Here is a 27026-nt window from a genome sequence, read left to right as displayed (position 1 = left end):
CCCTCTTTCCCTCTCTCTCTCCCTCCCTCCCTTCCTCTCCCCTCTCTCCCTCCCTCCTTCCTCTCCCCTCCTTCTCTCTCCCTCTCTCCCTCCCTCCCTCTCTCCTTTCTTCCCTCTCTCCCTCTCTCCCCTCTCTTGCAGTCCCCAGTGCCTACTGTTCCCATCTTTATGTCCATGAATACCCAAAGTTTAGCTCCCACTTATGAATTGGGAAGATGTAGTTTTGGGTTTTCTGCTTCAGCATTAATTGACTTAGGATAATGGCCTCCAGCTGCATCCATGTTGCTGAAATTGCATTCTTATTTTTGTATCTCTTCTTGTTTCTTGGTTTCCCTAAAAACTCCTTATTAAAATAGGGTCTGAAAATTACAGTTCGTCTAGTAGTAATCCACCACCATCATACAGGAGACTGATCGGTGTGGTGGTAAGGTGTCTGTGTGGTGGGGGGAATATCCTATAATCAGAGTTAGTTCTCAGTCTTTTAGTGAGCCTGTGTGCCTGGGCTGACAAGTGCTTCTCACGTTACCTTCTCCCGCCTAAGGTGGGACTGGAAGGCTAGAGGGCTGCGGTTGGGTGTTTCCCTTCTGATACAGTTTGGGTATTTGTCGCCTCCAACTCATGCTAAAATGTGATTCCCAGTGTTGGAGGTGGGGCCTGGTAGGAAGTGTTTGGGGGCCAGATGCCTCATAAAGGCTTGTTGTCTCTGCACTAATGCGTGAGTTCTTACTCTATTACTACAGTTCTCACAAGAGCTGGCGGGAGAGCTGGTTGTTAAAGAGTCTGGCACTTCCCTCCCCTCTCTCTCTTGCTCTCTCTCTCTCCATGTGATGTGCCTGCTCCCCTTTGCGTTCCACCGTGAGTGACAGCTTCCTCAGGCCTCACTAGAAGCTGAGCAGATAGATGCTGCCACCATGCTTCCTGCACAGCCTGCAGATATGTGAGCCAAATAAACCCCTCTTCTTTATAAACTACCCAGTCTCGGGTATTCTTTTATAGCAATGCAAAATGGACTAATGCATCTTTCTCCAGGTCAGTTAGGCACTGGTAAAGCAGAAAATGAGGCTTGATAAAATGGTTTGCGTTGAGAGCAAACCATTGCTAAGGAGTGCTCCGACTTATTTCAAGATGATTATTTCCCCTTCTCCCTACCTGAAGCTTGAGGAGATTTTTCTCAGAATCTGGCAAGTTTCCTGGAGGTGATCTGTGATTCTCAGTAATTTCTAGTTGTATTTTTGTGGGGAGAGTGATGCCAGGGATCTTTTATTCCACTATCTTGCTGATCTCACACTCTCCCCCTAGTGTCTTTATTTTCTCTCATGTTCTTCCTCCCTAAGGGAATCTATCTCTTCTGCAGAGGTGGAGTGGGGTATCGAGATAGACATCTGGAAGTCTAACTGTTCCTACACACAGTGTCAACCCCCCTATGTTTAGTATCAGACTTCATCCCTTTCCACTAATTTGTAATACTTGATGTTTCTAATTCCCAAATATTTGTCGGGTTCAGGGTGAACTGGCTTGCTTCTTGTCCTTTTGCTTTCTTAAATCCCTGTTTTTCAGGCACATACATTAGGTTATCTTCCAAATGACTCAGTGCCTTACCATTTTTACATTAGCTTTCCATCTTCATACATTATGTTTCGAGAATGACAAATGAGTTTCGGGTTGCTAGTTTGGTGGTCTCTGAAAAGTGAGACATAAAAGAGATGTACTAAAGTTACAGAATCCAGTAGTGCTAGTTTTAAGGAAACATGTTACCAGGGTGCACACACAGTACATATACTCTCTGAGGTCCAGGGGACTTGTGGCTGGAGGCCGCAAGGGTTTGTGAGGCTGAAAACCACCACTATGGGAATGCAAAGTTAAGAAGTACACTCCTATCAGGAAGTAAATTCCATGATATGCAAGGGAAAAGAGGAGGCATGTAATTCTCATAATCTTTAGGTTTACTATTAATTATTTACAAGAGACTGGAGCTGAGAAAAAGAGACGAAAGTTTTTTAAGCCACTCTCCTCCCCAGTTCTAATGTTCTATGATTCTGAAGGAAGTTTCTCAAAGCCTGAGTAACACAGAGATTGCTTTCTTGTTTCCACACCTGACCTCTCTAGCAGGCCTTTTGGGTATTCTGCCTAACGACCTAATGAATTACAGAGGTTACTGCACTTTCCCAATCTTCCCTAGTACACTACATAAGACCTAGAAGAAATGCATATAAAAATGTGGGCTCTATATACAGTATTTAACACTGCTTTACAGCTTTTACTTATGGCAGTGGTGGTATGCTTCCATACAAGAGGCTTTGGCTGTCAACAGACACCATTACAAAGGAAATAATTCAAATATAAAAGTAAATTGTATTTGCTGCTTTGGGTTTGTAAATGGAAATCAGGTTCAAGTTTTTGGAAAGGGGTATAAGTAATTCCACTATACGAACAGTCTTCAACTGTGGGATTACGTAGAATATAGAGATAGAGAAGGAAAAAGAGTTTGTCTAAATTGCTTATTAAGTTTCAAAAAACTAAGAGATTCTGAGCATTGGCTAAAGTGAGCAATGTGTCATATTGTCATCTGTCCTCAGGCCACTCCAAGCTTTCTTACAGTTGCTAAGCCCAATGCCACTTCACCTGTTGCCACAGCCTCACCTATACAGTCATCTCCTGGTATCCACAGGGGATTACTTCCAGGATCCCCTGTGAATAACAAAATCCACAGATGCTCAAGCACCTTATAAAAAATGGTGTAATATTTGCACATGACATACACATATCCTCCTGTATACCTTAAATCATCTCTAGGCTACTTATAATATACAATGTAAATGCTATGTAAATAGTTGTTATTCTGTATTGTTTAGGAAACAGTGACAGAGTCTGTCATGTTCAACACAGATATAAGCATCATTTTGCCCCCAGATATTTTCAGTCCAGGGTTGGTTGAATCTATGGATGTGGAAACCACAGATACAAAGGGCTGACTATAGCAACAATTTATAAATCAGATGTAAACAGGCTGGGCGGGGTGGCTCATGCCTATAACCCCAGCACTTTGGGAGCTGGAGGCAGGCAGATAACCTGAGGTCAGGAGTTCAAGACCAGCCTGGCCAACATAGTGAAACCTGTCTCTACCAAAAACTACAACAATTAGCTGGGTATGGTGGTGGGCATCTGTAATCCCAGCTATTCAGGAGGCTAGGGCAGGAGAATCGCTCGAACCTGGGAGGCAGAGGTTGCAGTGAGCCAAGATCACACCACTGTACTCCAGCCTGAGCAGCAAGAGACTCCATTAAAAAAAAAAAAAAAAAAAAAATGTCAAGTCTCAGTGCATCTTAAAATAAATGCCATTAACATTACTTCTAGACTGCAAATCCAATCTTCTCCAGTCCCCAACCTTCGGGCAGGTTTTGTGGAAAACAATCTTTTCAGGGACCAGAGGAAGAGGTAGTTTTGGGATGATTCAAACGTATTACATTTACTGTGTACTTTATTTCTATTATTATTATATCATGATATATAACGAAATAATTATACAGCTCGCTGTAATGTAGAATCAGCGGGAGTCCTGAGCTTGTTTTCCTGCAACTAGATGGTCCCATCTGGGGGTGACAGGCGACACTGACAGATCATCAGGCATTAGAACCTCATAAAGAGCCCACAGCCTAGATCCCTCGCATGCACAGCTCACAAAAGGGTTCGTTCGTGCTTCTATGAGAATCTAATGTGTTACTATTAATGCAAAAATCATAATTACTTTTGCACCAACCTAACAGAGCAAACAGGAAGGCAATGGGCAAGTGCTGATAACTAAGCGGTAACGAATGAAGCAAAGAAAGAAAAAGAAATTCTAAAGGCAGACAGAAGCCTTAAGTCTTTAGTAAAGAGATCAACAGTTCTATACCCTATATAAGGAGAAGACAGGCACCTTCTCTTTATAACACACAACTGCCAGTTTTCTTTTGATGAAATAAAATTTCAAATAATGATCAGTAATTTATTGTAAAAGGCAGAAAATATGTGACCAAATGCAGAAGTGTTTCTATCCTAAATCATCAAGATTCAGTTCCTTCATGGTGAAAATCTATCCAGAAAGTTAACTTTCCAGAATGACTCATTTCCCAAGGGTTTCAGACAGCCAAGATTTTACAAATTATAGAAAAAAATCATCAGAAATGTTATTAAGCCAATTCTGTACTTGGCTTAATCTTATGAAGAACATGACCTTGTTTAACCCTCTTTAAGTGTGGGATAGATCTAGTGACTGGCTTCTAACAACCAGAATTTGGCAAAAGTGATGGGATGTTACTTCTGAGATTAAGTTATAAAAAGCCTGTATCTCCTGTCTTGGGCACTCTATCTTACTCTACTGCTTGCTTGCTCTGAGGTAGGCCAGCTGCATGTTGTCAACTGCCATAAAGAGAGGCTCATGTGGCAAGTAACTGACATCCATCTCTAGCCAAGAGCCAGCAAAAACCTGAGGCCTGCCAGTAGTCACACAAGAGAGCTTGGAGGCAGATCCTCTCCCAGCTGAGCCCTGGGATGACTGCAGCCTGGCGGACAGCCTAACTGCAAGTTCATGAAAGATCCTGAGCTAGAAGCATCTAGGTAGCTTTGCCTGGATTCCTGAACCCACAGAACCGATGAGATAACACATGTTTGTTGATTTAAGCCATTAGTTAAGTTTTAGAATAATTTATTATGCTTCATATATAAATCTTACAGATTTTGGTGTCAGGAGTAAAGTTCTGTTATAACACATACCAAAAATGTGGGAAGGGTATTAGAGCTGGGAAATAGGAACATCTGACTAGAAGCTGGAGGCAGGGGGATCTCTGTTATGTGGTTGCAGAAAATTTATCAATGCAATTTTACAGTGATGTAGAAGGTAATGTGCCGAATGAATTAGATGGTCTAGCCAAAAAGATTCCAAGCAAAGTTACTGCCTAGTTTCTCCTTGGTGTTTATAATAAGATGTAAGAAGAGGGAAATTTAGTGAAAGACTGTTTAAAAGAAAAAGGAGCCTGGACACAATGGTTTTGCAACTGGAGGTGAAAATGCTCAGCCTTGCCATCTTCAACACTAGCCGTGTGGCAAGCTCACATTTCCTTCACTCATTCTGCTTCCATCATCAGAGCACCTTCTCTACCTCCAACTCCCTTGCCTCTCCTTCATAAGGACCCTGGTGATTACTTCAGGCCCACCAGATAATGGATAATCTTGCCATCTAAAATTCCTTAATTACATATGTAAAGTTCCTTTTGCCAGATAACATGACATATTCACAGATCCCAGGAATTAGGATTGGACATTTGGGGTTTTTTTCAACTTTTATTTAGATTCGGGGGTACATGTGCAGATTTGTAACAGGGGAATACTGTATGATGCTGAAGTTCGGGATATGACTGAACGTGTCACCCAGGTAGTGAGTATAGTACTCAACAGGCAGTTTTTCAACCCTTGCTCCTCCTTCCTCCTTCCACCCTCTTGTAGTTCCCAGTGTCTACTGTCCCCGTCTTTATGTCCATTTGTACCCAGTGTTTACCTCTCACTTACAAGTGAGAACATGAGGTACTTAGGTTTCTGTTTCTGCATTAATTTACTTAGGATAATGGCCTCTGGCTCTATCCATACTGTTGCAAAGGACATGATTTCATTCTTTGTTATGGCTGTGCAATACTCCATGGTGTCTATGTACACATTTTCTTTACCTAATGGAAGTGGACATCTTTATGGGGCCATTATTCAGTCTACTACTTGCAAGCAATAGATAACTAATGCATTATACTTAGAGTTTCTGCAGTTTATAAAGGGGAACACAGGGATGAACAAAGTGCCACAGAAATACCCATCATATAGCCCTCACAAACAAAAACCTCATACATGTCTTTCAATTTTAACACAATCGGTTATGGAGGAAAATGCTCTGATTCTTAGAGATATGTACTGAAGAGGCATAGTATCTGCAGCTATCAACTAATACCAATAAAAAAACCATGTGAGAATACATACACACAGAGAGAAGATAAAGCAAATATGGTAAAATTTTAACAATGATTCTCTGTTCAGGGTATATAGGTATTTATGGTACTATTCTTCCCATTTTTCTCCATGAAAAAGTAAAGGAAAATAAAGTTTGAACACAACAAATGTATGACCTATGCAAAGCTCACTGTAGTAGATTATAAGAAATACGTCATTTGCAGGCTGGGAAAAGTGGCTCACACCTGTAATCCCAGCATTTCGGGATTCCTGCCTGAGGCGGACTGTTTGAGTTTCAGGAGTTTGAGACCAGCCTAGGCAATATGGAGAAGCCTCGTCTCTACAAAAATTACAAGTATTACCCAGGCATGGTGGCACATGATTGTAATCCCAGCTACTTAGGAGGCTGAGGCAGGACAATTGCTTGAACCCAGCGGGGGTCAAGGCTGCAGTGGGCTGTTATCATGCCACTGTACTCCAGCCTGGACAACAGAGTGAGATCCAGTCTCAAAAAAACAAAACAAAACAAAACAAAACAAAAATATTGGCTGGGGATCCCAGCACTATGGGAGGCTGAGACGGGTGGATCACTTAAGGCCAGGAGTTCAAGACCAGCCTGGCCAACATGGTGAAACCCAGTCTCTACTAAAAATACAAAAATTAGCCACCACATGTTGTAGTGCATGTCTATAGTTCCAGCTACTTAGGAGGTTGAGGCAAGAGAAACAATTGAACCCAGGAGGCAGAAGTTGCAGTGAGCCGAGGTCATGCCACTGCACTCCAGCCTGGGCAACAGAGTAAGACTGTCTCAAAACAAGCAAACAAACAAAAACTATATAATTTGTGAATGAGTTAAAACCGAGAAACTGAGAGGTTAGCAAACTACTCTGTAATGAAGTCCGGGGTAAATATTTTAGATTGTATGAATCACAGTCTCTATCCCAACTACTCAACTCTACTGCTTCAGGGCAAAAACAGACACACAAAACATTTCAATGATTAAGCATAGTATGTTCTAATAAAACTTTATTTACCAAAATGTATAATAGGGCCAGGGTGCAGTGGCTCAAGCCTGTAATCCTATCACTTTGGAAGGCCAAGCTCAGGAGTTCAAGACCAGCCTGGGCAACATGGTAAAACCCCATCTCTACTAAAAATATAAAACCTAGCTGGGCATGGTGGCATGCGGTTATAATCCCAGCTACTCAGGAGGCTGAGGAAGGAGAATTGCTTGAACCCAGGAAGACAGAGGTTGCAGTGAGCTGAGATTGCACCACTGCACTCCAGCCTGAGTAACAGAGCAAAACTCTGTCTCAAAGAGAAGAAGAGGGGAGTGGAGGGGAGGGGAGGGGAGGAAAAGAAAAAAGAAAGAAAAGAAAGAAAAAGAAAAGAAAGAAAAGAAAGAAGGAAGGAAGGAAGGTAGGTAAAAGAGAAGATGGAAGGCAGGAAGAAGGCAGGAAAGGAAGAAGGCAGGAAGGCAGGAAGGCAGGAAGAAGGCAGGAAGGAAAATGGATGATAGGCCAGAATTGGCCTGCAGGCTGTGATTTGCTAAGCACTGATTTAACTAAAATCAATTTAAAAAAAATAGATCTTTAGACAATCTCCAGAAATATGTATGAATGACTAAACTATGTGCTTAGCACTACATTATGCACTATAGACTCTACATTTTTGCTTATTCTCATAGTTTTCTTTAACGTACACACACACACACACACACACACACACACACACACACACACACTTTTTTTTTTTTTGAGACAGGTTCTTACTCTTTCATCCAGGCTGGAGTACAATGACACACAATCACAGTTCACTGCAGCTTTGATCTCCCAGGCTCAGGTGATCCTCCCACCTCAGCCTCCTGAGTGGCTAGAACTACAAGTCCCTGCCACTACACCTAGCTAATTTTTGTATTTTTTGTAGAGTCGGGGTTTTGCCATTTTGCCTAACCTGATCTCAAACTCCTGGGCTTAAGCGATCCACCCACACTGGCCACCCAAGTGCTAGAACCACAGATATGAACCGCTGCACCCAGCTGTACATATACGTTTTTGTAACTCCAAAGGATAAAAGACTGGTCTTACAACCAGGGGTTTTGAATTCAGATTTACTGTGAACTATATCTAATTTACCCTTCTCCTTTCTTTCTGTAAACTCATTGTAAACTCTAATACAATCCTTCCTTCCAATTACACTCCAGAGCACAGAATTAATCAGAAGCCTTAGTTTCTGACAAACTTACATCATTGGCCTATGCTTGGCCTGCTGTTATTTGGTAATATAATTTATTATTTTTAAATAATGCAGTAAACATTCCTCTTTGAAGAATTATGACTTAAGAGTTTCACATGCAGAGAATACACGTAACTTCAGCCAGATATGATTATACAAAAAGGAATCTAGAGTTTGAAATTTCCATCTTTAATCCCCCGAGGCTCTTGTGGTCCACTAGACACTCATTATCTCTAAAACACAAATACTGTAAAACAGCTGATAACATGCATGTTTATATATTTTCATTTGTTTCAAAATATTCTAGCAGCTTTGCAAATCTCAGTCTTGTGCTGCCTAGAAACAAAGAATGTCAAAACTTCTTAAATCAAGAAGAAAAAAAGTTAATCAGTCCAGAAGCATGATATTCTTTCTATTCCAACAGTAGAAAGAATTTAAGAATTCTATTTCTTATAAGAAAAAGAAATGGTGGGCCGGGCGCGGTGGCTCACGCCTGTAATCCAAGCACTTTGGAGGCCAAGGCGGGCGGATCACCTGAGGTCGGGAGTTCAAGACCAGCCTGACCAACATAGTGAAACCCCGTTTTAAATAAACAAACAAACAAATAAATAAATAAAAAGAAATGGTTAAGTGTATCAAGTTTTCGATGAAGTTGCACAAGATGGATTAGAATATGAATTGAATGGGGAATGTGTTGTGACTGTGAAAGAGAAATCTCTTCCTCTAACAGAAAGCAGTATAGAGGAAATTTAGCATTAAGGCATCCTGGGGGGAAAAAGTTTAGTGTGCAGAATGATTAGAAAATCAGGACATTTATCAGGAAGGAATATTATTATTTCTGTTCACAGAAAATAGTCCCAAATCAAGTTTTCATAGACACTGAAAGTTAGTTAATATATACAAGTAAAGTTAACAGTAATTTCATCAATTTCCTCTCACTGGAGTGCTTTTCCCCTCTTTTCTCAACTGGGGAACTTTTACTTATTCTTTAAACATGAGAATACAGTAGTGCCATCTCTGTCCTCACAGGGCATTCTGAATGTCCTACTCTTATGGCAGTTATCAGACTAAATTACCATTAATTGTAAATCTATCTTTTCTTCACTGAACTTCTCTCTCTAAGGAGAGAGTTAGAATTTTTTGTTTTTTTGAGACTCATTCTGTCGCCCAGGCTGGAGTGCAGCGGTGTGATCTCAGCTCACTGCAACCTCCACCTCCTGGGTTCAAGCGATTCTCCTGCCTCAGCCTCTTGAGTAGCTGGAATTATGGGTGTGTGCTGCCATGTTTGGCTAATTTTTTATATATTTAGTAGAAATGGGGTTTCACCATGTTAGCCAGGATGGTCTCAATTTCCTGACCTTGTGATCTGCCCGCCTTGGCCTCCCAAAGTGCTGGGATTGCAGGCGTAAGCCACTGTGCCTGGCTAAGAGGTGGATTATTAATTATATTTATATCCTGGATGGAGGAACAAACTGACATGTGGATCAAAGAAGAATGAGTGAGATCCTTTCAGAGTCATCTCCATATTTACAGTTGATAGACTCAGAGAAGTCTCTGAAACAAATTTACAGCATAGATTGAACATAAAGAAACAGAAAAAGTGGCTCTGTTGGAGCTTTCCTGATTGGAACCTGCTGATACAACACTATACAATACTGGCATTCATTCTATTATTCTATTCAATCCTATTGCAAGAAAAAAATTAAAGAAGTTTTACTTTAAAAAATAAATAAATAAAAACACTGTATAGGCAGCTGGGTGAGTGGCATCTGTCTGCAGTCCCAGCTACTTAGGAGGTGAGGTAGGAGAATCATTTGAGGCCAGAAGGTCGAGACCAGCCTAGGCAACATTGGGAAACCCCGACTTGGGGGAAAAAAAAAACCTTAAAAAATTGTTAAAAACCATTGTACAGTATTCCCTTTTGCTTAATTATACTTTAAAATGTTCATGAGGGAACAACAACAACAACAAAAATCCAGAAAAAAAAAAAAAAGGAAAGAAATAATGGTATGGTTGGGCTTTGTGTCCCTACCCAAATCTCATCTTGAACCATAATCCCCATAATCCCCACGTGTCAAGGGAAAGACCAGGTGGAGGTCACTGAATCATGGCAGAGGTTCCCCCATGCTCGTGATAATGAGTTCCCACGAGATCTGATGGTTTTATATGAGGCTCCTTGTCCTTCACTTGGCACTTCTCCTTCCTGACATGTGAAGAGAGTGCCTTGCTTCCTCTTGACCTTCTACCATGACTGTAAGTTTCCTGAGGCCGCCCAGCCATGCTGAACTGTGAGTCAATTAAACCTCTTTCCTTTATAAATTACCCCATCTTGGGCAGTTCTTTACAGTAGTATGAAAAGGGACGAATACAGGTAGAAAACCTAAGAAGTTCTCTCCAGCAGCCGACATCAAGACTTTGATATAAGAAAGAACAGAGTACATTTTCAAAACCAATAATCTTGATCTTCTTTTTTTGCCTGGAAGAAAATCCTATATAAACCAGATTTCAGACACGAGTGCTTTGTCTTGTCTTTTTTTTTTTTTTTTTTTTTTTTTTTTTTTTTTTTTTTTTTGAGATGGAATCTTGCTCTGTCACTAGGCTGCAGTGCAGTGGCACGATCTTGGCTCACTGTAAAAACTCCACTTCCTGGGTTTAAGCAATTTTCCTTCCTCAGCCTCCCGAGTTGCTGGCATTACAGGAACCCGCCACCATGTCTGGCTAATTTTCGTATTTTTTAGTAGAGACAGAATTTCACCATGTGTGCCAGGCTGGTCTCGGACTCCTGGCCTCAGGTGATCCACCTGCCTCAGCCTCCAGAAGTGCTGGGATTACAAGTGTGAACAACCGCACCCACCCAAAAATGGCTATCTTTGCATCAGCATTTAAAAGCTGAAATCCAGGTATCTTTTATTTCCATTTTAAGTAGATTTTAATAAAAGTATAACATATAAAGGAAAATGTGCAAATCATGGCTGAACAGCTCAATGAAATTCTATGGAGTAAACACAGACTGAGAAACAGAAGATGGCCCAGTGGCCTCCCTTGTGCCTCCTTCTAGTCATAATGGGTCCCTTCCTCCTTTAAGAGTAACTCTCAACTTTATAGAAATGGAATCATACCTCATCCCTAATAAGTCCATTCTAATTTGTCTCTATGAATTTGCCTATTCTATGTACCCCACAAGTCAAATTACACAACATTTCTTGTTTTGTGTCTGGCTTATTTGACTTACCCACAGTGTCTTCAAGGTTCATCCATGTTATAGCATGTATCAGACAGAATTTCATTCCTTTTTAGGGCTGAATAATATTCCTTTGTGACCTATATATCCATCTATTTACAGTACATTTTGTTTATCCATTCATCTGTCAATGGACATTTAGTTTTTTCAACCTTTTGAATGTTGTCAATAGTGCTGCTATGAACACTGGTGTACAAATATCTGTGTCCCTGCTTTGAACTCTTTTGTATATATACACAGAAGTGGAATTGCTAGATCAAATGGTAATTCTATAATTTTTCGAGGAACTACCATACTATTTCCCATACTTTTAAAATTTTATTATAAGCATCCTCATGGGTGTGAAGTAGTATCTGATGTAGTTTTGAGTCATGACAAATTGAATGATTGAAGAGAAACCAACTCTGGCTGACTGAAACTACTAAATGGTAAATGTAAATTCTAATTTGAGTTGTAAGAATTCTTTATATAAGGCTGGGTATGGTGGCTCAAGCCTGTAATCCCAGCACTTTGGGAGGCCGAGGCAGGCGGATCACAAGGTCAAGATCGAGATCATCCTGGCCAACATGGTGAAACCCCGTCTCTACTAAAAAAATACAAAAATTAGCTGGGTGTGGTGGCACATGCCTGCAGTCCCAGCTACTTGGGAGGCTGAGGCAGGAGCACTGCTTAAACCCTGGAGGGAGAGGTTACAGTAAGCCGAGCTCACGCCACTGCACTGCAGCCTGGTGCCTGCTGACAGAGTGAGACTCTGTCTCAAAAAAAAATAATTACTATTATTTATATATTCTGGATGCTAATCTCTAGGTACCATCTGTGGGTTATCTTTTCACTTTCTGGTTTTTTTTTTGTTTTTTTTTTTTTTGAGACAGGGTTTCACTCTATCTCCCAGAGAGGAGTACAGTGGCCCTATCTCGGCTCACTGCAACCTCCACCTCCTAGGCTCAGGCGATTCTCGGCATGCACCACCACAGCTGGCTAATTTTTGTATTTTTAGTAGAGAAAGGGTTTCACCATGTTGGCCAGGCTGGTCTCAAACTTCCGACCTCAAATAATCCACCTGCTTCAGCCTCCCAAAGTGCTGGGATTACAGGCGTGAGCCGCTGCATCTGGCTGTCTTCTCACTTTCTTCGTAACATTTATAATGCAAAAGTTTTTAGTTTCAATGGAGCCCAATTTGGGTTTATCTCAGGAATACTAGGGTGGTGCAATGTAAGATACGCATCCAGTGTAATACATAATAATTAAAGAAAAACACATCATCTAAATACACACAGAAAAAACACTGGGCAAAACTCAACATTCTCTCACAATAAAACACTCAGCAAACTAAGAACAGGAAAAAAAAACTTCTTTAATATGATAAAGCGCATTTATTTAAAAATCCGCAGTGGGCCAGGCACAGTGGCTCATGGCTATAATCCCAGCACTTCGGGAGGCCAAGGCGGGCTGATGCCTGAGCTCAGCAGTTCGAGACCAGCCTGGCCAACATGGTGAAACCTTGTCTCTACTACAGTTAAAAAAAAAAAAAATTAGCCAGGTGTGGTGGCATGTGCCTGGAGTCCCAGCTATTCAGGACGCTGAGGCATGAGAATTGCTTGAGCCCCTGAGATGAAGGTTGCAGTGAGCCAAGACTGAGCCACTGCACATCAGCTTGGGCTACAGAGTGAGACTCCATCTCAAAAAAAAAAAAAAAAAAAAAAAAAAAAAAAAAAAATCCACATCTAACCTCAGTACAAAAGTGATAGACTGGAAGCTTTCTACTAAGGTCAGGAATGAGGCAAGAATACTCACTTTGCATTGCTGTTCAACCTTCTACTGGAAGTCCTAGCCAAAGCAATTAAGAAAAAAAAAAAGAAGGAAGGAGGAGGGAGGAGGAAGGAGGAAGGTAGGAAAAGGTAAGAGGAAGGAGAAAGAGGAAGACGAGGAGGAGGAGGAGGAGAAGGAGGAGGAGGAGGAGGACGAGGACGAGGAAGAGGAGAAGGAGATGATGATAAAAGGCATACAAATTGGAAAGGTTCCAGAAAGTGAAATGCAGCTGCAGACATAAACCCAAACATCTACAGCCAATGGATTTTTGACATGAGTGTCAAAACCACATTAGGTAGTAAAGAATAGTCTCTTTAACAATGGTGCTGGGACAATTGGATAATGATATATAAGTGAAAAACTTAGATCCCTGCTTCTCTATATAGAAAAATTAACTTCAAATGGATCTAAGTCCTAACTCTCAACATCTAGAACTATAAAACTATTACAAGTAAACACAGGAATAAATCCTCATGACTTTGACATGGCAATGGATTCTTAAATTTGACACCAAAAGCATGAGCAACAACAACAACAACAAAAATAGTTAAATTGGACTCCACGGCTGGGCATAGTGGGTCACACCTATAATCCCAGAACTTTGGGAGGGCAAAGTAGGCAGATCACCTGAGGTTGAGAGTTCGAGACTACCTGACCAACATGGAGAAACCCCATCTCTACTAAAAATACAAAATTAGCCAGGCGTAGTGGCAAATGCCTGTAATCTCAGCTACTCAGGAGGCTGAGGCAGGAGAATCACTTGACCCTGGGAGGCGGAGGTTGCGGTGAGCCAAGATTGCCCCATTGCACTCCAGCATGGGCAACAAGAGTGAAACTCTGTCTCAAAAAAAAAAAAATTGGACTTCAAAAGAATGAAAACCTTTGTTCAATCAAAAGATATTATCAAGAGAGCAAAAAGACAATCTACAGAGTGTCAAAAAAATTGCAGTCACATATCTGATAATGGTTTCGTGTCAAGAATATATAAATATATAACTCAACGACAAAAAGACAAGCCAATTTTTACAATGGACAATGAATCTGAACAGACGTTTTTACAAGAAGAGATGCAAATGGCCAACAAACATTTGAAAAGATGCTCAGATTCACTGGTCATTAAGAAAATGCACACTAAAACCCAAATTTGACATATCACTTCACATCTAATAGGATGGCTAGAATTTTTTCTTATTAATGGAAAATAACAAGTGGTGACGAGGACGTGAAGAAATAAACTCTTGTGCATTGCTACTGGGCATATAAAATGGGGCTGGGCACAGTGGCTCATGCCTATAATCCCAGCACTTCAGGAAGCAGAGGTGGGAGAATGGCTTGAGCCCAGGAGTTCAAGACCAGCCTGGGCAACACAGTGAGACCTCATCTCTACCAAAAAATCAAAAATTAGATGCGGTGGTGTGTGCCTGTAGTCCCACCTACTTGGGAGGTTCAAGTGGGAGGACTGCTAGAGACTGGAAGGTTTAGGCAGCAGTTAGCTGTGATCATACCACTGTACTTTAGCCTGGGTGACAGAGCGAAACTGTCTCAAAAAATAAAAATAAAAGAGGGCTGGGCACAGTGGCTCACACCTGTAATCCCAGCGCTTTGGGAGGCTGAGGCGGGCAGACCACGAGGTCAGGAGTTTGAGACCAGCCTGGCCAACATGGTGAAACCCCATCTCTACTAAAAATACAAAAATTAGCCATGTGTGGTGGCAGGTACCTGTAATTCCAGCTACTCAGGAGGCTGAGGCAGGAGAATTGCTTGAAACCAGAAGGTGGAGGTTGCAGTGAGCTGAGACTGCGCCACTGCACTCCAACCTGGGCGACAGAGCAAAACTTCATCCCCTCCCTCCAGAAAAGAGAGGGGAGGGGAAGGGTGAAAAGGAGAGGGGATGGGAGGGGAGGGGAAGGGAGGAGAGGAATATAAAATACAATATAATAAAATAATAAAATAAAATAAAAATACAAGAATTAGCCAGGCATGGTTGTGCACATGTGTAGTCCCAGCAACNGGGAGGGGAGGGGAGAGGAGGGGAGGGGAGGGACAAAATGATAAAATGGTACTACTGTTGTGGAAAATAGTTCGGCAGTTCCTCAAGAAGTTAAGCATAAAATGATCACATGAATCAGCAATTTCACTCTTAGGTATACATACAAGAGAAATCACGCCATAGGTCTACACAAAAACTTGTATATAAATACTCATAGCAGCATTATTTATAACAGCCAAAAGGTGAAAACAACCCAAATGTCTATCAATAGACAAACTGAGAAACAAGATGTGGTATACATATGATGGCCTATTATTCAGCTTCAAAAGAGCACGTGAACCTCAAAAACATTATTCTAAGTTAAAGAAGTCAGACAGAAAAGGACACATGCTTTACAGTTCCTGAAATATCCAAAACAGACAAGTCCATAGAGACAGAAAGCAGATCAGAGGTTTCTAGGGAGTGAGGGGAGGTTGGAAGGGTGGAATGGGGAATGGTTACTTAGAGGATGTAGAAGTACTGGAAATGAAGAGAGGTGGTGACTGTACAACACTGTGAATGAACTAAATTCCACTGAATTTACTCTGTAAAAGGTTAACTGCATGTTACGTAAACATCAACTCAACTTTTAAAAAGGCAATTCAGAGGAAAGTATACATTTTTTGCCAATAAATTTGAAGAATCAGAAGAAATGGACACACTCTTGGAAAACACAAGTTACCAAACTGACATCAGAACAAACAGTTACACAGTCAGCTCTCTGTATCTGCAAGTTCCATATCTACAGATTCAATGACCAACAGATCAAAGATATTTTGAAAAAATAAAAATAATACAACAATATAAAATAATACACATATTTTTTAAAATGTAGTATTAACAACTATTTACCATAGCATTGTATTAGGTATCATAAGTAACCTAGAGATGAATTAAAGTATATGAGGATACGCATAGGTCATATGCAACTACTATGCCTTTTTACGTAAAAACTTGAGCATTTGTGGATTTTGATATCCCCTAGGGGTCCTGGAACCAATACCTCATGGTACTAAGGGACAAGTGTATTTATCTGTCTCTTACTGAAATAAAACCCATAATTTGAAATCATCCCTGTTACCGATAGAAAAAGTGGCATGGTTTTCCAGTCCCTTCTCTAGGACACTTGCAATGTGACTGGGCAATTGAGAAATGGTTTGAGAGGTCTTAGAGCCTCTACGGAGGCTGACAGTAAAGGTCTTCCCTGAATGAAGCCAGTCTGTAAAGAATGGGAGAGAGAGTTGTTTCAAATGCCCAAATCTCAACAGAACATCACAAGGCACACGAAGAAATGGGGAAATATGGCCCGATCAAAGAATCAAAATGAAATGAAAGAAATCAACTCTAAAGAAACACAAATTTGCAAACCATGTATCTGCTATAGAGTAAATATTCAGAATATGTAAAGAACTCCTACTATTTAATAACAAAAAAAATAATCCAATTAAAAAATGGATAAAATATTTGAACAGACATTTCCCCAAAGATGATACATAAATGGACAAGCATATGAAAAGATGCTCAGTAACACCAATCATCAGAGAAATGCAAATCAAAACCATAATGAGTTACCATTTCATGTTCCACAGAATAACTACTAAGAAAAAGAAACCCAGAAAACAACAAGCGTTGGTGAGCTGTGGAAAAGTAGAACCTTTGTGCAGTGCTGGTAGGAATGTAAAATGGTGCAGCTGCTACAGAATGACAGTATGGCGGGTTCCTGAAAAATTATAAATAGAACTCCCATATATAATTTAGCAATTCCACTTTTAAGCATACACAAAATAACTGAAAGCAAGAACTCAAAGAGATATCTGCACATCAGGTTCACTGCAGCACTATTTACAACAGCCAAGAAGTGAAAGCAACCCAAATTGATCAACAGATGAATAGATAAAGCAAATGTGGTACAGACATACTATGAAATACTATGTGGCCTTAAAAAGGAAAGAAGTCCTATCACAATGAGAAAAAAAATCAATTCCAGGCAGGTTATAAACCTAAAGAGAAAGGTAAAACAATCCAGTTTTCATTAGATAACATAGGAGAATACATTGAAGGACTTTAATTAGGAAAAAGATTTATTAAATGTTATACCAAAAAAACTAGACATGAAGCAAAAGATTACTAAATTAGGCGTTAAAATTAATTTCTATTCTTCAAACGACAGCCTTAAGAGAGAAAAAAGGCAAGAAAAATGGGAGAAGTTATTTGAAAGACGTACAAACTGTATATATCAAAACGTAAATAATTCCTAAAAATCAACAAGAAAAAAGCAAATGATTCAAAAGAAAACCAGCCAAAGAACCTGAACTGGCACTTCACAACATAGCCTACTGGCCAATGACATATGAAAAGGTGCTCAGTCTCAGTTATTGAGGAAATACAAATTTAAACCAGAATGAGACATCAATACACAATAGGAAGAAAACAGCAATTTGAGAAGATGAAACTGTACAAGGTGTTGGCAATGTAGAACTGAAGTTCTTACACATCTGCTGGCTAGAGAGTAAACAAGGATCATCACTTTGGAAAACTCTTTGGCCCTCTCCAGTTTGCACCTACAGATACCATTTGACCTATCATTTTCAATCTCTGATGGAAAAATTTATTAATTCAGCAAACTTGGTTGCACATTCCCAAGACAGGCCTGTTTTCAGGACTGGCTCTTGGCTGTCTCCTATCACGGAATGTTATGTCTGATAAGAAATGTTTTGTGTATCTGAGGCCTTGGGTCATGCTATACCAGCTTAAACAGACAGTGTATGCTAACAATGTGATTTATGGTGGACATTTGCTTTTTCTCTGGGGGTCTGGAGCTGACCCTGAAGTCAGCTGTACAGGTACTACCAAATGCCTATGTCAAGACTGACCCTACTAAAAACCCTGGACACAAAAGCTCACGTGAGCTTCCCTGATTGGAAACTGTGTGCGTGTGTTGTCACACACGTTGCTAGGGAAATGAAACATGTCCTGTCTGACTCCACTAGGAGGGCACATTGGAAAGGGAGGAGCTGCTTTCTCACTTATAGGCGGGTGTTGAACAATGAGAACACATGGACACAGGGAGGGAAGCATCACACACTGGGGTCTGTTGGGGGGAATGGGGAGGGCCAGCGGGGGGTGGGTAGTTGGGGAGAGATAGCATAGGGAGAAATGCCAGATATAGGTGAAGGGGAGGAAGGCAGCAAATCACTCTGCCATGTGTGTACCTATGCAACAATCTTGCATGTTCTTCACGTGTACCCCAAAACCTAAAATGCAATTAAAAAAAATTTTTTTAAATATTCCTTTAAAAAAAAAAAAAGTAGTTCAGTGTTGCATTATCCAGATACAGTTTTGAGATTTGAAAGCTTGAATAAGTGCCAGTGGACTTCATGCAAATGCTTTATATATTTTTCACCTAATATATTTTGAATTTCAACAAGTTACACATTCTCCACACTTGATCTTAGCCAAAAGGCCGAGAAGCGATAAGTTACACATTCTTTTTTTTGAGACGGAGTTTCGCTCTTGTTACCCAGGCTGGAGTGCAATGGCGCAGTCTCGGCTCACCGCAACCTCCGCCTCCTGGGTTCAGGCAATTCTCCTGCCTCAGCCTCCTGAGTAGCTGGGATTACAGGCATGCACCACCATGCCCAGCTGATTTTTTGTATTTTTAGTAGAGATGGGGTTTCACTATGTTGACCAGGATGGTCTCGATCTCTTGACCTCGTGATCCACCCGCCTCGGCCTCCCAAAGTGCAGGGATTACAGGCGTGAGCCACCGCGCCCGGCCTACACATTCTCTTAAATATTGACTTGATAGGCAAGTGAGCATAGTAAGCTTCATCTTGTAGTGAAATTCCGTTGATCATGTTTCACCATTGGATGGAGCATCCAAACTATTGCTAATAACTTTCTGTTTTCCCATCATTTGTCATCCCAGAAATACTTATATTTCTTTCCAGGGAGGCAGTAGCAGTACTCTGGATGCTCCCCTACTAACCCTCCAAAGTATTCCCTCCTCTTCTTTACTCTTATCCAAAGATAATCGCTGTCCTGAATCAAAAATCATTCCTGCTTCCTGGTAGCACCCAATCCAGAACCAACCCAGAATCACCTAACCAAAACCTGAATCATATAATAGTCTTTTCTAATACTTTTTTACTGAGACATTCCACAGTTCCCAATTATATGTTTTATCCCTTGCTGAAATGAATAACGAACCCAGCGGGTTCAACTGCAGCTATGTTCCTGGTAGCCTTTGGCTGGGAGCATTGACAGTATTAATTTGTCTCTGGTTTCTTTCTTTTAACGTTTGTAAGATTCATGTTGTTGCATGTAGCAGTTTGTTCATTTTTGTTATTTAATATTATGCTATAATTACATAACTATTTGGAGGGTTTTTTTTTTTTTAGTTTGGCTTTGTTTTAATGTTGATACACAGTATCTTTGTATATATCATTCTGTGAACATGAATAATGATTTTTTGTTAAGAATATGCCTGGGAGGTATATTGGGAGTACCCAAGACCACTCATAGTAATCAGAAGCTGTTATGATTATGATTATAGTTGGTTACAGCAAAAGGATATGAAGTAAAAATCAACAAAGGGAAAAGGCACATGGGGAAAGTCTGGAAGAAAGCAGCTCCTCCCTTTCCAATGTGCCTTCCTAGTGGAGTCAGACAGGACATGTTTCATTTCCCTAACAACATGTATGACAACACACACATACAGTTTGTATGTCTTTCAAATAACTTCTCCCATTTTTCTTGCCTTTTTTCTCTCTTAAGGCTGTCGTTTGAAGAATAGAAATTAATATTAACGCCTAATTTAGTAATCTTTTGCTTCATGTCTAGTTTTTTTGGTATAACATTTAATAAATCTTTTTCCTAATTAAAGTCCTTCAATATATTCTCCTATGTTATCTAATAAAAACTGGATTGTTTTACCTTTCTCTTTAGGTTTGTAACCTGCCTGGAATTGATTTTTTTTTTTTCATTGTGATAGGACTTCTTTCCTTTTCACATCCATGTCCCTACAAAGGACACGAACTCATCGCTTTTGATGGCTGCATAGTATTCCATGGTGCATATGTGCCACATTTTCCCTGTCCAGTCTATCATCGATGGGCATTTGGGTTGGTTCCAGGTCTTTGCTATTCTAAACAGTGCTGCAATGAACATTCGTGTACATGTGTCCTTATAGTAGAACGATTTATAATCCTTTGGATATATACCCAGTAATGGGATTGCTGGGTCAAGTGGAATTTCTATTTCTAGGTCCTTGAGGAATCGCAACACTGTCTTCCACAATGGTTGAACTAATTTATACTCCCACCAACAGTGTAAAAGTGTTCCTATTTCTCCACATCCTCTCCAGCATCTGTTGTCTCCAGATTTTTTAATGATCGCCACTTTAACTGGCGTGAGATGGTATCTCAATGTTGTTTTGATTTGCATTTCTCTAATGACCAGTGATGATACGCACTTTTTCATATGTTTGTTGGCCTCATGTATGTCTTCTTTTGTAAAGTGTCTGTTCATATCCTTTGCCCACTTTTGAATGGGCTTGTTTTTTTCTTGTAAATCTGTTTTAGTTCTTTGTAAATTCTGGATATCAGCCCTTTGTCAGAAGGGTAAACTGCAAAAATTTTTTCCCATTCTGTTGGTTGCCAATTCACTCTAATGACTGTTTCTTTTGCCGTGCAGAAGCCGTGGAGTTTGATTAGGTCCCATTTGTCTATTTTGGCTTTTGTTGCCAATGCTTTCGGTGTTTTAGGTCCTTGCCTATGCCTATGTCCTGAATGGTTTTACCTAGATTTTCTTCTAGGGTTTTTATGGGCAACACTGAACTTCTATCAAATTCAGCTACTTTGATTCGGTAACAAAGAAGGATATCAGAACATTTAGGGATGATGTCTATCTTCTATAAGAAAACAAGTACAACTAGCTGATGATAAAGATCTAGGAGTTGTTCAACTGCTGAAACACTTAATATCAATTTTTGATGTTTTAAAAGGAGCAAAAGAGTATTTTTTTAAAGTCGCAGGGAGGCTAAAAATAACCAAAAATATAATTTTTAAAATTAAAATACATGTTAAAGAGCAGATGAAACAGATGAAGAAAGAATGAGTGAATCACTCAACAACTGATCTAAAGAAATTCGCAGATAGAGAGAAAAAGGCAGAAAACCTGAAAGAGTTGTTAAAATATCTGGAGGACAGAATGCGATATTTTAACATTGAACTAACTGGAGTTTAAAGGACAAAATAGAGAGAATGGAGAAGAAATAGTCAAAAAAAATGGCCAATAATTTTACAGAACTAATAAAATACAGAAAAATCACCTAAATATACAAATCAAAATACATAAGAAAAGGCACAGTTAGCTGTATTGTAGTAAAACTGGAGAATACAGTTATAAAAAGAAGACCTTAAAAAACCAGAGAGTAAAGATCACCCACAAAGAAATAACAACTACGCTGATAGTAACTTCACAATTGCAAAACTGGGGCCCAGAAGATGTTAAAATATCTTCAAAGTGCTGATGGATGATTACTACAAACCTAGTCTTTTCAAAAAAACATTTCAAGAATTAGAGTCAAGTAAAAATATTCCCAAATATGCAATGTCTGAGTCTACCATCAATTTACCTTTACTAAAAAGACTTCGAGGCTGGGCACAATGGTTCATGCCTGTCATCCAGCACTTTGGGAGGCTGAGGCGGGGGGTTCACATGGTCAGGAGCTGGAGACTAGCCTAGCCAATATAGTAAAATCCCATCTGTACTAAAAAGACAAAAATTGGCCTGGTGTCGTGGCAGGCACCTGTAGTCCCAGCTACTGGGGAAGCTGAGGTAGGAGAATCACTTGAACCTGGGCGGCAGAGGCTGCGTGAGCTGAGATCACACCACTGCACTCTAGCCTGAGTGACAGAGGGAGACTCCATCTCAAAACAAAACAAAACAAAAACCTTCTACAGAATGTACCTTGGGGGAAAAAAAGGAAACTAATCTGAGAAAGATGATCTTAGATGCAAGAAGTAACTGTGCACAAGAAAAATGGTAAACATATACATAAACATAATACTGTCCATATAAAGTAACAGTAATGATCATGTCTAACCTACAGTGTTAAAAAGAAAAAACTTTAGACAAGGAGCTAGTACTCAACAGTAACAGCATAGCATTAAAAGGATGGTTACCAGAGTTAGAATGTCTGTGTCTGGATTTAAAAATACTGAATAACTTTATCAAGTAGAGTTTGAACAGTAATTTTTATTTATTTATTTATGAGACACAGTCTCGCTCTGTTGCCAAGGCTGGAGTGCAATGGGGCCATCTCAGCTCACTGCAACCTCTGCCTACGGGTTCAAGTGATTCTCCAGCCTCAACCTCCGGAATAGCTGGGACTACAGGCACCTGCCACCCCCCCACTCCCTGGCTAATTTTAGTATTTTTAGTAGAGACGGGTGACACCAGGTTGGCCAGGCTGGTCTGGAACCCTTGACCTCAGGTGATCCACCCACTTTGGGCTCCCAAAATGCCAGGATTACAGGCATGGGCCACCATACCTGGCCTGACAGTAATATTTAAAGGTTAACAAAAGAATATGTGTAATATCTAAAATAGTAATAAGGGAAGATGTAATGTTTTAAATCACACAAAAAGAAAACAGGAGGCAGAAACAGTACAAAAGAAGTGGGAAAAATAAAAAGCATTTGAAAATACAGGTTTTAAAAAAGGGCACAATAGGTCTACAATCCCAGTAAATGTAAAAGCCCTGTGATTGTTAGAAAAACAACAGAGGTAAGATTAGACTAACTACAATTCTAACTATAGGCTATCTATTAAAAAAAAATTAAAACACAAAGACTTAGAAAAAATGAAGTTTATAAAATAGAAAAAGATATACTAGGGTCGGGCACTGTGGCTCACGCCTGTAATCCAGCACTTTGGGAGGCCAAGGCAGGGGGATCATGAGGTCAGGAGATCCAGACCATCCTGGCCAACATGGTGAAACTCCATCTCTACTTAAAAATACAAAAATTAGCCATGCGTGGTGGCACGCACCCGTAATCCCAGCTACTGGGGAGGTAGAGGTTGCAGTGAACCAAGAGTGCACCATTGCACTCCAGCCTAGGTGACAGAGCAAGACTCTGTCTCAAAAAATAAAATACATAAATAAATAATAAAATAAAAGACAAAGTTGTAAGATGAGAAGAAAAAGGTCAATCAAGGCAGAAGGGACAAAGGTATGGAGGTATACAATGTGCTACGGTAATGAAAAGGAGGCACTGTGGTGTGGTTAAAAGAATAAAAAGAGATAGGAAGGTTGAAAGCAGAAGGCAAATAATCTTAATACCATCATTCTGAAGAGTTCCAACCTGGTTTGAATGCAGCTGATCCCAAAAGACCACTGTTCACATCAAAACAAGAAAAACACCACAAAAACTAAACCTCATACTCTTCTGTAAAGTCATGAAAGAGCAGTAAATGAATGCCAAGAAGTCTACGTGAGCTAAACTTCCTGAGAAGGAGGAGTTCTTCAGAGAAACAAAGGTAGCCTGTCTCTAGCTACCTTGAATCAATTGCCTGCCTGGGTACAAGTGGGCAGAAAAGGAGGCCTCCGATACGTGGAAAGATTTCGCTAAAACAAGCCAAACTTGTAGTGAGACCGTGGTCTGGTGTGATTAATTAGAATCTGAAAGAGTCCCAAGTGTAAAAACAAATCTCTTGGCCTAACAATTATATTTAATACTACAAGAGAATCTTACTAAGTGCTGGCAGGCGCAAAGTGAGAGGCAGAGAGAGATCTCCCCATGCTCTGTGGTGCTTGAGTTCCAGGGCCCTTCTGCAGTTGCAATCCAGAGGTAAAGTAAATTAATTTCGTCTTCCACCCAACTGTCTCCCAGCTGAAATCTTGCTAAAATCAAATAAATCAACCCCTCATCTAAGAGGATACAGAAAGATAAGGGTTGGTCTAAAAGTCAAACTTCCATAATCTCATTTAAATCCAGAGGTGAACTGAAATTAATTAAATCTGCTGCTTAGCCCCTGCTCAGCCCCAGCTCAGCCTGATTCACTGGGAAATCTGAATGTTCATCTTAGCTACCTGATGGAGGAAAGAACTGCCCTCTTTAAGAAAAATAAAACAAAAAGTATTGGCTAGTTCATTCTCTACCCTTGTCTTATACAAAAGGCCCAGTATACAGGTAAAATTTCTAAGACACATGAAGAAGCAAACGAGTGCAGGCATAGCTCATTTGACTGTGCTTTGCAGATTTTTTTTTCTTTTTATAAATTGAAGGTTTGTGGCAATCCTGTGGTGAGTAACTTTGTGCCATTTTTCCAACAGCATGTGCTCCCTTCATGTTTCCGTGTAACACTGTGGTAATTCTTGCAGTATTTCCAGCTTCTTCATTACTATATCTGTTATAGTGATGTGCAACCACTGATCTTTGATGTTACCATGTAATCATTTCGGGTGCCACAATCCAAGCCCATATAAAACAGCTAACTTAATCAATCAGTGTTGTGTATGTTCTGGCGGCTACATCAACTAGCTGTTTGTTCCCCCATCTTTCTCCCTCCCAAGTGCATTGCGGAAAGATCCTTTGTCTCAGTGCTAATTTTTCTTTGCGACACCAAGCATCTATTTCCAACAGGCCTCCCTATTCCTGAGACACACTGATATTGAAAAGGGCTGATTAATAATCCTACAATGGGCTCTAAGTATTCAAATGAAAGGAATAGTCGCATATCTCTCACTTGTCAGAAGCTAGAAATAAATGATCAAGCTTAGTAAGGAAGGCATGCTGAAAGCCAAGACTCTTGCATCAAATAGTCAAGCTGTGAATAAAAGGAAAAGTTCTTGAAGTAAATTCAAGGGCTACTCCAATGAACACACAAGTGGTAAGAAAGTGAGAGTCTCAATAAAGATATGGCAAAAGTTTTAGTGGACTAGACAGATAAAACCAGCCACCACATTCTCTTATACCACAGCCTAATTCAGAGCAAGGCCCTATTTCTCTTCCATTTTATAAAGGCTGAGAGAGGTGAGGGAGCTACAGAAGAAAAGTTGGAGGCTAGCAGAGGTTGTTGGTTCATGAAGCTTAAGGAAAGAAGCTATCTCCATAACATAAAAGTGCAATTTTCGGCCCACTGTTGAGACCTACTGCTTAGGAAAAAAGATTTCTTACAAAATACTATTGCTTGTTGACAATGCACCTTGTCACCCAGGAGTTCTGATAGGAATATACAAGGAGATGAATGTTGTTTTCATGCTTGCTAACACAGAATTCATTCTGTAGCCTATGAATCAAAGAATAATTTCTACTGTCAAGTTTTGTTTTGTTTTTCAAGACAGAGTCTTACTCGGTTGCCCAGAATAGAGTGTAGTGGTATGATCTTGGCTCACTGCAACCTCTACCTCCTGAGTTCAAGCAATTCTCCTGCCTCAGCCTCTTGAGTAGCTGGGATCACAGGCACAAGCCACCACACACAGCTAATTTTTGTGTTTTTAGTAGAGATGGGGTTTTGCCATTTTGGCCAGGCTGGCCTTGAACTCCTGACCTCAGGTGATCCATCCACCTCGGCCTCCCAAAGTGCTGGGATCACAGGTTTGAGCTGCTGCGTGCACCTGGCCCTGTCAATTTCATTATTTAAGAAATACATTTCATAAGACTATAGCTGCCATACATACTAATTCCTCAGATGGATTTGCGGAACGTCAACTGCAAACCTTCTGGAAAGGATTCACCATTTTAGATGCCATTAAGAACCTCTGTAATTCATGGGAGGAGGTCAAAATTTCAACATTAACAGGAATTTGGAAGAATCAGATGGATGATATTGAAGGGTTCAAAACTTCAGTGGAGGAAGGAACTGCAGATTTGGTAGAAATAACAAAAGAACTAGAACTAGAAGTGAGCCTGAAGATGTGGTTGAATTGCTGTAATCTTATGATTGAACTTGAATAAATGAAGAGTGGCTTCTTACAGATGAGCAGATAAAGTGGTTTCTTGAAATGGAATCTACTCCTGGTGAAGATGCTGTGAACATTGTTGAAAAGACAGCAAATGATTTAGAATATTACGTAACAGAACAAATTGCTATAGCCACTCCAATCTTTAGCAACCACCACCCTGAAAGGTCCAGCCGTCATCAACATGAAGGTGAGACTCTCCACCAGCAAAATGTTTACGACTTGCTAAAGTCTTGGTTGATTGCTAGCATTTTTTTAGCAATAACATAGTGTATAACTTTTATATGTACTGGGAAACCAAAATATGTGTGACTTGTTTTATTGGGATATTCACTTTATTTTGGTGGTCTGAAACCGAACCCACAATCTCTCCAAGGTATACCTATAACCCATAATAAAGGAAAAAAGTCAACAGAGAGAGACCCATGGATGAAGACTTTCAAAAGTTATTATGAATATGTTAAATAATTTAGAGGAAAAGATCAACAAAATGAGTAAAGAGTAAGGAATTCCAGCAAAGAAAGAGAAATTCATCAACTCAAAAATAAATGATCTGAAATAAAGAAGTGACAAGATGGGCTTAACAGCAGACTGGACACAGAAAAAGAAAGGATCAATGAATTCAAAGATAGGCTAATAAAAACTGAGGCTCACACTGGAGATGGCAGTAGAAGGAATCAGTGAATTTGGTATACTATAATCAAACTGCTGAAAACCAAAAACAGGGAAAAATCTTATAGCAGTCAAAGAAAAAGAAAAGATTACATTCATAA

At 40.1% G+C, this 27026-nt stretch overlaps 1 protein-coding gene across 6 annotated transcripts in view; it reads right to left on the bottom strand.

The window, feature by feature from the left end:
- TPST1 (tyrosylprotein sulfotransferase 1) overlaps positions 1-27026 on the bottom strand; it is a 131188-nt gene that overhangs the window by 15259 nt on the left and 88903 nt on the right. For 4 of the 6 annotated variants that reach the window (XM_017520027.2, XM_017520028.2, XM_017520026.2 and 1 more), the window contains exon 4: positions 15967-16026. The exons of the other annotated variants lie outside the window; for them this stretch is intronic. In XM_017520027.2, the coding sequence (XP_017375516.1) occupies positions 15967-16026 (60 nt within the window). The remainder of the gene's footprint in view (positions 1-15966; positions 16027-27026) is intronic. 6 annotated transcript variants of the gene reach the window in all.

This window comes from Cebus imitator, unplaced genomic scaffold (assembly GCF_001604975.1).
Source record: "Cebus imitator isolate Cc_AM_T3 unplaced genomic scaffold, Cebus_imitator-1.0 Scaffold792, whole genome shotgun sequence".
In the NCBI taxonomy this organism is placed as follows: domain Eukaryota; kingdom Metazoa; phylum Chordata; class Mammalia; order Primates; family Cebidae; genus Cebus; species Cebus imitator.
This window is presented reverse-complemented; position numbering and strand designations above follow the sequence as displayed.